The sequence below is a fragment of the Takifugu rubripes genome, chromosome 20 (genome assembly GCF_901000725.2).
Source record: "Takifugu rubripes chromosome 20, fTakRub1.2, whole genome shotgun sequence".
NCBI lineage: Eukaryota > Metazoa > Chordata > Actinopteri > Tetraodontiformes > Tetraodontidae > Takifugu > Takifugu rubripes.
The window spans coordinates 6921713-6934421 of NC_042304.1; the positions used below are offsets into that span (position 1 = coordinate 6921713).

Here is a 12709-nt window from a genome sequence, read left to right on the forward strand (position 1 = left end):
CGTTTCCCCCTGAGCGCCCCGACAAAGTCAGAAAACTGCATATTCTCCTTAACGGCGCCGGAAAACAAACAAGAGCGGCGAAAATCGTTTTCATACTTGGACCTGGGCTGCGCGTCCTCCCTTGAATGCACGTGACAGGTGTGTTTAATGCGCTCGTGCTCCGGAAGGCTTTGGAACCTCTTATAGATCAATTGAAAGCAGCAAAGTCGCAATTAGAGATGACTGACGGCTACAAACCGATCGCGGGCCGAGACGCGGATCGGGTTTCAGTCGCTTTGATTTCAGATGCCTTTAAAGACACTTCAAAGGTGTCCAGGAGGCTCCGGCGGAGACACAGCCACACGCATGCACGTCCCCCTCACGCGGCCTACATTCACAGGGACGTTGCTGTCAATTTACATCACATCTCTGCCTGCAAACAAGGTATTTCCGGGGAGTCATTGAAGTCGGAATTGAATATATTTCTTGGGAAAATACAACTCTGTCCCAGTTTTCTTTATCTATGTCATGTCACTGCTGAGCTGGAGAGGAGCAATAATTAACACTAATGGTCTGACTAACAAGGAGGCACTGGGGTGTAAACCATTCACGTATATTTCCTGGTAATCAGTTTCAGCCCAGTAGATGCTAGAAATGCTGTCCGGCTAATGAATAAACTCCGCTAATAGATAGGCTGCAGATAAAGAGCTTGGAGAAGAGACCTGAAACACATATAAGAGCAAATGAGCCATTAATTAATTTGAGTCATCCTTCTATTTAAGTTAAGCCAGATCGCCCGTGGAATGGCAGGGGGTTGAAAGCACGCCATGTTGGGCGCCGCACATCCAGGCTGTTCGATGGAAGGGGAGGAATTCGGATCCTTCTCCTATCGTGCGTTTAACGTGTTATTTTGGCACAAACAATAAATAAAGAACACAAACAAACGTGGGCGCGATACATCTTCAGCGCAAAGCCCTTGACCGGTTTGTGCGCGCGGCCGTAAAGCATCGACACTGTTAGCTACGGCGTGGCGGCTCCGGCGGGGGAGATGGATGGAAGGGGGCACGTGGAGAGATGGCTCCGTGATGGAGGGGATGAAGTGTGAAGGGGGGGGGGGGGGGGAGGCCAGGCGGGGAGAGCGGCGTGGCCCTGCGGCCGCCCACAGATGCTCCCTCTGCCCCCCCCCATCCTTCCCCTCCTTTTGTGCGCAGCATGGCAGCAGTCTTTTTGGGGCGGGGGGGTGGGGGGACTGGCAGGCAATCAGTGATGTCATGCCAGCAGTGCAGTGATGGCAGCTTAACCTATTTTCGGAAATACCACAGAATTTCTATTTATAACCCTGCTGAGCAGCACGGATCCTCCGCGTCCCCGGTGGACCAGAGCGCACGCAGACATTTTCCAACCTGAAATCTTTCTTCATCACAAGTTAGCGTCTGTTTGCGAACAGACATTTTTAGGAGCTAATGTGGGTGTTGTTTGACATTTGTTCTGTCAGCGCTTCCCCCGCTAGCATCTGTAGCCCGCTGGAACTGCCAATGAGGGCTCTTTCGCTGTTGCTTTGATTGGTGATTTGGAAATAATCACAGCCATAATGTGGGAAATTGCCTCTGAGATAAGGCGGCAGACTCGTCGAGCACCGCCGTCGCTGTCAGAGGCGCTTCTATCGGGTAAACCTTGGCCTGCACTCCCCCATCATTGGTCTCGCCAGTCGATGTCTTGGCTGTGATGGTGGAGTTGGCGGTGGGGGGGGGGGGTAGAGGTGGAGGTCCCGGGCTGAGCCGTCGCTCCGTTCCCTCATTGCCTCGGGACAAAAGAGACTATTTGTTCCCGCGCCTCTGAAAAAAAAAACACTCAATCTTTTCTCTTGCATTTGTAGTCTGATGCCCATGTGTTTGTCACCCCCCTCCCCCCAACTACCACCTTCCCCCACGCTGTCTAATTTGATGGAGTGACATGTGGCTGCATGTCGGGGAGCGCTCCGTCAGAGATAACAGAGCACGTGTGAATCGAAAGCGCGGGGGCCCCGGCGAGTCGTCCTGCAGCTCGACACTATAAGGCAAGACAAATAACTTATTATTTTCAGGGCTTGTATGAGGCTTTATCGCATGAGTTCTCCTGAACCATTCCAAAATGGAGAGGGATTATCGCAAAACATTGCATTAAAATCTCCTCTCTTCCCTCTCCCTTGTTATTTCATTTTCCCTCTAAAATGAATCTGTGCCCAGTCAGGCTCAAACACAACATTAAAGACCTCATGCTATTCAAACAGAAACCACCAGCCCCCCTCCGCCCCCTGCCTTCCCCTCCTCCCTTTGTGGCCCTCCTCCCTGGGAGGACGGTCTGCTCTGGAGGCAGCGGCACTCTCTGCTAGCTGCCCATACAAAGCAGCGAGGCTTCTAGCCTTCGATTTAGGCAGAGGAAATAGCTGCAACCTTTGTGTTTAAACAAGGCCTGCAGGTCTTTATAAGATACATCTGAGCTAAAACACGCCAAAAAAAACCCCTCTTTTATCAGATTTTGGAGATTTAATCAAATTTCTTCATGTCTTAACGTTAAATAAAGATCACACATGTTTAAAATGTATGGGTTGAACTTATATTATTAATTAAAATACATGAATGACATTATTATCTAATCCTATTAAAGTGATCAAACCCTTCCCATTAGGTTTAAAGATGCCTGGACACAGCATGACAGCAGCACATTGGTTTGTGTTTGGGCTTTAACTGCAATTCAAACTCAACGCAAAACTTTTTTCACCCGAACCAAAATGTCCTCTGACAAACATGAGGCGCCAGGGGCAACGTGCCCCCCTACTGGCAGCAGGAGACGTGGGTTAGGTTTTATTTTAGTGAAGCTTTGAGCGCACACACAACCTTCTAGAGTTGTATCGTGATTTTTTTTACATATAGTTCCATATGCTATATCGGCTGCTTTCTATCAAATCTACGGCACCTAGCTGCACACAAGCTAGCAGTTATTTCCAGCCACAGATCGTCGCTGTGCGCCTGACTCCTGCACAACGCGAGAGCGGCGCTGTCGGCCGTAACAATGTGCTTGTACCAGTGATCTATGGGATAGTTGTAGTAAGAGAACCAGCTAACTTTAGATCAGTAGTAAACCCAGCTATACCCGGTGAGCTGGTGAGGGAAACCAATCCAACTGAGGAGAGAAATACAAAAAAATCAGGTGATTTGTTGTGCAGCGTCTGACCTCCAGCAGGGCGCCGTCTTATCTGAGACTCGGGACCCAGCGAGAATAGGAGAAAAGACGGCATCGCCGCCCCGTACCGCCTGTCAGTGGCGTTTGAGCTCCTGCATCTTTTCTGAGCGAAACCTTATTGCTTATTACAATATTTACACACATTCGCGGATCAAAAAGTGAGTGTTTCTGCCGCGCTGCTGTGGCTTGATGGCCTTCGCTCACTCGCCCTGACGGATGATTTTATTTGACGTTTGCTAAATCGAATCACTGCGCAAAACTGCAGGGATGCTGACAACTGTGCTTCCTCCCGCGCTGCCGCCTGAAAGGGAGTCGACTCGCTTTCCCAACCTTGAAAACGCCGCTTTATGTTCATCAGCAATCATTCAGCAGGTGACTGATGTCTATCAAGTGGCGGCGTGCGGTATATGGAAGGGCGGTGTCACTCGCAGGCCTGTTTAGGTGAGTATATACCATCTGTTTCCTCGGGGGAGACACTGCCTTACAGCGCTACTCTGATCTTTGACACCTTCCATAAGGCACTCACAATGTGGAGACATGTTGATGTTCTCATTTTTTCATCATATAAAATGTGGGGGGGGGGCTGCAACACACTTCTGACTCAACGTTCCTGCCTTTCAGGTATCATTTTATGAAGAAGGAGGTGAGGGGGGGTTGCACTCTCATGTTTCTGCTATACCATTTAAATTTAAGCATCAACAGCTCTTTTCCCTCCCCCGTTCCCGTTTTTATTGGGCAGGCAGCCCTCGGAGGAATTCCATCCATCAGACGAGCTCTGAGTATGTGTGTGTGTGTGTGGGGGGGGGGGATAAAAACTTAAATAAATATTTCATTAGATTATTCTGTGATTTAATGTGCTTCTGCTCGGCTGAGGTCTAGGGCAATATCTCTGCTCCATTTATAAATGCATTAACACAAGCATATCCGACAATAGTTTAATATTGATACCCGGCATGAGCTGGGCTGCAGCCGGGGGAGGGTCAGGGGGGGGGTGTTGTTGGCCTGGGCTGCTGTGCTGCATCACACCTGTAGGGGGCTCTTGTGCAAGGAGGGAAAAGATGAGTTGAACCCACTTTGTTTTGAAGATTCATTAAAAGTACAACACCCATTGTCGGGTAACCACGGCTCATTCCTGATCAGGGTCACTGGTTTGGGGGGGGGGTCAATCCCAGCAGTGCCAGTATGAGGGGCAGCAACGCTTTCTTGCTCTGAGGCAGCACATGAATAGCAGGCAGCCACACCTGCAGGGGGAAGTTTTTATAAAATCTCCAGCACCTTTTAATGCCGCCCGGGTGACAATAATTGGCAGGCCATCGACGGTGTGGGCAGAATTAATGGTGTGCAGGAGCCGACTAGACTGGGTTTTTAATTGGCAAAGGCAGCCAGTGTTTGTGGAGGCAACCAGCTGATCACCCAAGAGACCGCCGCTTCAGACAATACACATTTGCTAATCCTCTTGAGTCAAGTTATTATGGCCGTGCGTTATTATCACGCTTTACAAACTAATTCCGTGTTTCTCCCGCCAGGATTAGCGAGGGGAGACGGAGCTGCACGAGAACAGATGAAATGGCAAACACACACACACACACACACACACACACACAACCCCACTATGAGGATAAATATAAATATTTTAAGGGGGAAAAATTGAATCATGGACTATAAGTGTTGTGGCTACCAACAGATAACGCTGTGGTTTACAGGCTGAACGTGCTCATGCTCGTAATCCTTTTCTGCTTAATAACATCATTAACTATAAAAGGGCCTCATCAGAGATCAATGACATATTAGGGTTTGATTACATATTGTTAATTGCAGGGCCTGAATTCATTACATTCTAAGCCATTTAATTTGACTGAGCGCCATGCTTATCTCAAAATTAATTAGGCTCAGTTGTTTGGAAGGTAACCAGCAAAGGTAGCAACTTTTATTTGGAGGAATGTTTGAAGTCGTCTCTGGGAGTCCTCCCAAGCTGACTACAGCTGATGTTGCTCATTTTTACGTTTGGATCCACTGGAGCGTTATAAATACATGTATAACTAGTGCCATGACCCAGTAATAACACTAACGACAATAAGAGTAATAACAATAAAAACAGCAGTGACAGTAACAGATGTGGTGCTGATTGTGTCTTGGGCGATGTGACATTGTTTGCAGCGTCTCCGAATGACATTTACATTATTGCCACAGTTTGTCATTTGTCTTTTTGAAATGTCACCGCAATAAAAGCCTTATCTCCTGAGCTAACATCTGTCCCGCGTCCACATCCAGCCGGTTTTTTCTTCCTTTTTTTTTTATCAACCCGGTGACAAAATGATTAAAATCTCAGTTCGGTTCTGCAGTTAAAGGCGCAAAAAGCCAAATATCAGACGGCAATAAATCCAGCCCGTTTGTTCCTTGTGATATTTGAGCGTGTGGCGCGCCGAGTGCGCGTGTTTCAGACGCAGACGCTGCTCATGAAAGGGTTATGAGATGGCCCCTGAAAGGCCAACTTCTGAAGGGCAAATACAAGAAAAGTTCCTGATAATGACGCCGATGATGATGATGATGATGATGATGATGATGATGATGATGATGATGATGACGATGGTGGTGGTGGTGTCGTGTGCGCTGCGTGACACGTTAGTAGCGCCCAAGAGAGCAGCTTCCCCCTATAGATCTTCAAAAACCAGCTTCAGACACGTGTGTGCAGGCGTGTCTATGTGTGTGCGTGTGGGTGGGTGTGTGTGTCTGTTGGGGGGGGGGGGGGGGGGGGGGGGTGTGTAGCCCCTCTCCCTCCCACCCGTGGCCCCCCTCTCTGAGGCCACGGCCAGCTCCTGCGCCAGCTCCGTGTGGACTGAACCGACGTCGCTCCGTTGCCCGTGAAGCCCCATTTGGAAAGATGTTAAAGGAAGCTCGTGGATGAATAAATGATGTACCTACCCCCCACCCCCTTAAAAAAAACGGGGGGGGGTACAGGAGACTGGCAGGAGAAGGGGGGGGGGGGGGGTCTCTTTAAAAATGCATCATTCCGAGCGCCTCTGCCCCACTTCTAAGCTTGTTCTGATCCTGTTCATCCCAGTAACACAGAAAAACATGAGCAGCTTCCCGTTTCTGCTCACAATAACTTGATATAAGGAAAGAGAAATAAATAAAATGCACGCGATTATATAAGCTGTGAAATCTGAAAACATAAACAACTGCATTCACATCACAAACAAGATCGATGGCGCACGCGCTTTGTGGAATCAGTGAAATGATTGAAAAAGTGACGCGTTCTTTTTATCAAAAAATAGATACATTTTTTAAAAAGCCTGCAAAATAGTCAAAGGGGGAAGATGACAACCGTGCGTGAGGCGACGTTACCTTTGTGCATGCCGGTGTATCGGTCCTTGAGAACTGTCAGTTCGTGGATTTTCCCAAACTGTTCAAACAGCGGTTTCAGGTCTTTCTCCTCCAAGTTCCGCGGTATCTGCCCGATAAACAGCTTAATGGCATCTTGGTCTTTCATGTTGCCGCTCTCCGGATGAATTGAAATGGGTTCTGACCCGTTCATGGGTTTCGGGAGTGTGATCTGAGGGTACTGGTGCTGATGTGGGATTAGCAGGAGTGGTGCTTGGGTCGGCGGTGCCCCCGGTCCGGCGAAAACCAGGCTGGAGTGTGCGAGCTGGGGCTGCTGTGGATGGTGCTGCCTTCTTGTTTCAGTCTGAGTGAATCTGGCCATTCTGAGCTGGGAGCGGAGTGGATAATAATGACAACACACACACATACACACACTGCGAGAGAGCAAGCACTCAGCTGGAAACCAGGCTGACTTTCTATCCGACACACACGCGCGCGCACACACACACACGCCTACACATGAACACACGCACACGCACGCACACGCACTCAGTCCAAGGCAGAGGGAGTGTTATTCTCCTTATAAACGCGCTGGAGCGATATTAGACGCTCTGTAGCGACACCCAGCGTCTGATACGGGGTACTGCAACCATATCAAACTGTAATTATGCTGTATCAAATCTGTAGTTTTTGAGAGCAACCGTGTGCTTTTGTTCCACAGTGTCAAATGATGTCAAATGATGTCAAATGTTTTGATGTCAAATCAGTCGCTGGACATCAAAAATAGACACATCACAGCCGAAATACTTGGCCATTTTCCATTTTTATTTCAAGCTAACTCGTGTTTTTTTGACCACTTGCAGAGAATTTTCACTTTAACATTAGACTGACAAGAAACAGGTTGCGAGTGTTGAACATGTGATTCATCCCTTCTACTCACAGATTCATCATATCCTTCCAATCAGGGGGGGAATAAATAAAGGGGCTATTAACTATGGGTGAGGATGGAGTGCTGTCTGTGGAGCCCTGTACAGCAGGGCTCTTCCTGTCAACAATCTGTTTGGTTTATGTGGTTTTGGAAAAGTGGAAAGAAACATTACAAACTACTGACTCGAAAGGTAGCGGGTGTATGTTGACTATAATAAGATAAGATGCATTTGTGCTGATATATTGTCAGAACTTTACCCTGAGGACAAAAGGAATATGCAAAATTAGAGATGGAAGAGATATCAGTACATATGTTGATGTCAGAGTAAGTTTACAGATGGCAATAATAGCCATGCAAAACAGGACAAGAGGATAAAACGCCAGCGGAACACAAATTGCCTGGTTTTTGCTTCGGTACTTGATCAGATCTCATCAACTGCTTGTGCACAGACCTCTTCAGTAGGCCCACAATTATGGGTTCCTGAGTGTTAATGATACAAGCTGTCCACCGTCCGTGCATGAAATACAGATTAGCTGCACAATAACTGCTGAGATGAGACCTGCCTCTGAACGTCTGAGGTGGGATTTGGTATTCTTCCTAAACTTAACAAAACACAAAACACCTCACCTATATTGTGACCTATAGCTCTAATTCTCCAATGTCTCTTAGCCTGTAAGTGGACATGAAAAGCCGCTACGAGTGACATATGAGCTATTTATAAGGAAAAGCTATATCAGCTCATTATATGGAGTCAGGGGACGTGCAAACATTAAACACAATTATCAGATTACTGTAAGTACTTTTCAAATAGCAAGCAGGCTGATCCCCCAAGAGGGGCTTAATTTACATCATTTGCTCTCTTTCCAGATCCGAAGCCATCACCGATAAAATAAAAATCTCGTTTAACTCTTCCTGAGGGGGAAGCGCTGACAAAGCCCAGAAGACATCAGTTTGACTTGTGACTCAGCCGCGTCAACCTTTAACTAAAGCACATCTGCTGGACAGATTTCTAATTACAGCCTATTTAACAGTGGATTAGATCAAGTGATATATACAGTCTGTGACAGCAGGCTCAAGTCGAATGGGGCGAATCGATACCGCTGCTGGCTGCTGCTCCTCCTGCTGTGGGGGGAATGCATGGTGGGATGGGAAGGGGGGTGGGGGTCCAGATCCAGAGCTGTGACTTACAAATGGCTGCGTCGCCGTGGGAGGGAATCGCCTTCGGCTGCCTCCGTTGCCTTGAATTTGGCTGCGTGTCATGAAAGGAGAGGAGAGGACCAGACCCCACAGGCCCACATCAGCCTGCTGTGGAAAGAGATCAGTAGACGACATGGAGGGGGGGGGGGGGCTTGGAGAGAGGGGATCTGGAGTAGATGTTTGTTTGTTGTTTGCAGGAAGTGAAGATAATTTCAGCCCCACTGGACACTTCTTCTATATTATTTCTTTCTCCAAAGCTCAATAAGTGTGTAAGGAGACACACTGGAGGAACAGGGGCACATCGACATGAAGGGTCAATAAAGCAGCGGGTGGTGGCTGCTGCACAGACATGGATGGGCTTGGGTTTTGTTTTTTTACATATAATCCCCCTTCCTGCACACTTGTTCTTTCCAAACGTAGGCCACGCTTTCGAAAATCCCCGTTTGTTTTCGATCGGTCCCGTTGCTGCTGTGTGTCACTCATCGTTCCTTCCGGATATATCGATCTCAAAAAAAAGCAGGCGGCTCGCTGGATGTGTCCGGCCTGAATGAGATGGACGTTTGGCTGATGGCTCAGCATGTTGGCCCACTTGCAACAAACAGGAACAAACAGTGTGGCTCATATTGAATAAGACTGAGCTGTCATGGTACAGGCTCCAGGGAGGTTAAGTGGCTATTTTTAGGGATGTGGGCCATAGAGGGGGGGGATTGAGAACTTCCACTTCATGCTTTTTATTGACCAATGCCATTAGTGTTTCGCCGAGCTGAAGGCAGAGACGAGAAATCAATAAAGGTCACACTATTAGTGCGAACTGAAAAGTTACATGCAATTTAACTGGCTGGCGTTTATCCTGCTGCTTGTTAACCAGCCTGGGCCTGGAGAGAGCCTGATCTGTCCGGAATGCCCACGGGGGAGGCAGAGGCAGCCGAGGGAGTCGCTTTTGCATTCGCACTGGCTGACATTACAGTAAAGACAGGGAGGCAGACGATTCCTAATTACCAACCTCAACATCATCTTCTCATCTAGTAACTCACGGGCACATTGTGCAAACACTGCAGCTCTAAATAAGCACAAATGGCACACAGCGAATAGCAGCACACTCAATTAAAGCTGCCATATGTTGCTTAGGAGCTCAAGGAAGTGATTGAGGGAGGCACTTGACAAAGGCAGCGGAGCTCCTTCTCTGCTCGGCCTGGCATGCTGAGGTTCTGAAAGCGTGGCTGCGGTTTAATGAGAGCCGGAGGTGTCCCCCCCGGTACCTCATTCACCGCTTCACTCTGGTTCTGGATTGCAAAGTGTGCCTATCAGAGTGTGAGGTGTTGTTGGAGGAAATGAGAGTCTGATGGGATGACGGTGGATCACGCTGGAGACGCTTTTATGCACCAGTGAGCTAACAGGCTGATGAGATGTGATAAGAGCGCATCCTCTCTCTGGCCCCAAATCACAAACACATGTTGTCTGTGATTAAGATGAGATACTAGAATTTATCTGATTCCTGCAAAATCCTCATTAAAAACAGATTTAATTAAAAAAAAAAAAAAAAACCTCTCAGAGACAAGCCTTTAAACACCACATCAAGAGTTCTAGTGGAGGGAGTTTAAAGTGTTTTCCAGATGGAGCCGTAAATGTTCCACGTCTGCTGGTGATTCGGGGAAGAGGAGCCATCAAGTGATGCAGCTGGACTCCCAGATCAGCTCAGAGCGGGAGGGAGACTGTTGGAACCACAGACTGAGCCATCACGGTGTGCCATGACTCCTACTAACACCGCTGCACCAAAGGTCAGTTGCAGTGATCTGATCCGAACTGAGAAGGTGCTTCGCTCGATTTGAAGCTGCGCGAGTGAAAAACAGGAAACCTGGTTACACAAGGTCAACTCTTCTTGTCACATCAGCTCTTATCCGGTTTGCCAGCATTGGCAATGATGCCTCCTGGTCCTGTTTGTGTCCTACCTGCTTCAACCCAAGAGCTAATTTTCAAAAAAATGATTGATATTTCTGTACATATATGCATATATATTGCAGCAGCTGGACTATAAGTTGTTATGAGGGCAGTTTCCAGCAGCGCCTCACAATTAATAAATTGCACTTACACCATGAGGCCACCAGATGGAAGCTGCATTCCTCGGACTCTTTCTCTGCGCCAGTCAGACGTGGACAAGCGCGCCCGACTGCGTTTTCAGCATCCTATTTCCTGTTAATAATCCGCTTAGAAGTCAGTCATTCTTTGTTAGAGGCTGCCAGATGGAGAAGCGGGGCCCAGCAGATCCAGTTCTGGATGTTTGGCCTCCAGACTCAGCCGATTGTCTCTCTGCATGCGGACAAGCTTCACTTTTATTGCATTTCAAAAGTCAACTGCACAGGAAGGTGCATTTTAGAGTGGTGCTGTCAAAGTCCTGACCTTTTATCATGTTGAAGGTAGTGGCAGGGCTTAGGGCTCCTCATTAGGTTCCAAAGCCAGGCAACAGGTGCTTCTTGTGTATTCTGGCTCTCTCTATGGTTCCTTCGTTGAACTCCCCCAACAAACACATACAGTATATTCAACAACAAAGTACAGAAAAAGCAAAAAATAAAATAAAATGGAAAAACCCACAGATGAAAGAGTGAACAAAGAGGTAATTGCTGGCTGAGATTTCTTCACCTGCCAGGAGGTGGTTGTTTTTTTTGTCACTTTTCTGCCTGCGGCCTGTGTGTGCAGCGCGGCACAGAGTAAACACCCCCAGGACATTTGCTGCCCCGTGATTCTCATCTGTGTGCTGGCCCAACATTTGCTCTCTGCCTGATAATGTAAGATAAAGAAAAGTCACTTAGAACATCTCCTGCAATCTGCTGTGTCACTATCTGATCCAGGGAAAATGTCCTTCAGAGCAGAAGCTCCACAATGCCTCAGATATGTAGTCTTCAGCCTGGAAGTGTGGTCGCTCCCTGCAAGAGGGGTCAGAATAACTCACCTAAAAGATTCAAAACATTGCAGTAATAATAATAATAATAATCCGTCATTTGCTTCATTAGCATGCTTCGCATAAAGACTCTTTCCGTTCACTAATTTATATCCAGAGGCCTCTGAGCATTCATTCATCCTCCTAAATTAGATACATCCGGGCCAAATAATTAATGGAAATAGCTCTGCATAGCATACAGCAACGCAACAATGCTGCCAGGCAACAGCGGTCAGATCCTATTTTATAATAGAAAAACCACGTATACAACAGAAATGCTCCGTTAAATTGGGCCCATTAAACAGTTCCTAGTGTTCTTGTCAAGTGTCCAAAATAGATTCATCACAACAGCGGAATGTAACTCCGCCAGGAACCAACGCAAAGATCGGGAAAGCCAGTCGGAATGCTCTCTTTCAACAACCCAAATACTGGCTGTTTACCAATAACTATTAGGACACATGCGGGGTGCTAACACCAGCATAACAAGAGACTCTATTATGGTGTTTAATATCTAATGAATAGAGGGATACTTCTCCAGCTAAAGCCCGCGTTGTTTTCTGTGACGCATCCATCAAGCGTGTGCATGAGCGTCGGCGGCTGCTGTCGGGGTGATAAATACACCAATGATCGGCATTTGCTCTTCAGCATCTTTACATGGTGTCTTTAGGGCGCTATTAGCATATCTACAATCTCCAGAGTTCAATTAGGACTATGTTATCGCCGGACCCTCATCTCGGGCTTGCCGAGGACGCGGCACACGCAGGCGGCGCTCTGGCAAATGTCACGTCGGCTCCGTTCAGTCATTCCGCCACATTCATGCATATTTAGTCCCGATTTCCCTTCCTCAGCTGTCAAGGTGATGGAAAAGCTCGGTTACAGATGATAATCATAACAATAAGAAGAAGGCGAACAGTTCCTCCCATTTGGGAATTGGAATTTGACAAGTAGGGAATTAATAAGGAGTATGAGGAGTTGCGGTAGCTGCGGGTCAGGCGCCTGGCTGCATCCCTCCGCACACCTTTAAATGAATATTTCAGAATGCTGACAGGCTGTTGACCCCATAGATAGTCTCTCCTGAGGTGCAGCCGATAGGCTGCGCTCAGCTTGCACTTGAAATCTCCCATGGT

General features: G+C 47.7%; 1 protein-coding gene and 1 long non-coding RNA gene across 8 annotated transcripts in view; both read right to left on the reverse strand.

Moving 5' to 3' along the window:
- Positions 1-7001, reverse strand: part of celf5a (cugbp, Elav-like family member 5a) — a 143816-nt gene extending 136815 nt beyond the window's left edge. For all 7 annotated transcript variants that reach the window (XM_029828510.1, XM_011614676.2, XM_029828512.1 and 4 more), the window contains exon 1: positions 6547-7001. In XM_029828510.1, the coding sequence (XP_029684370.1) occupies positions 6547-6949 (403 nt within the window). In that variant the 5' untranslated portion in view covers positions 6950-7001. The remainder of the gene's footprint in view (positions 1-6546) is intronic.
- A 3243-nt stretch (positions 7002-10244) lies between these two features.
- On the reverse strand, positions 10245-11320 carry LOC115247279 (uncharacterized). The gene is made up of 3 exons (XR_003886333.1): positions 11045-11320; positions 10737-10954; positions 10245-10478 (listed from the first exon to the last, which is right to left on the reverse strand). It is a non-coding gene; the product is annotated as an uncharacterized lncRNA (long non-coding RNA).
- Between the last annotated feature and the right edge of the window lie 1389 nt (positions 11321-12709).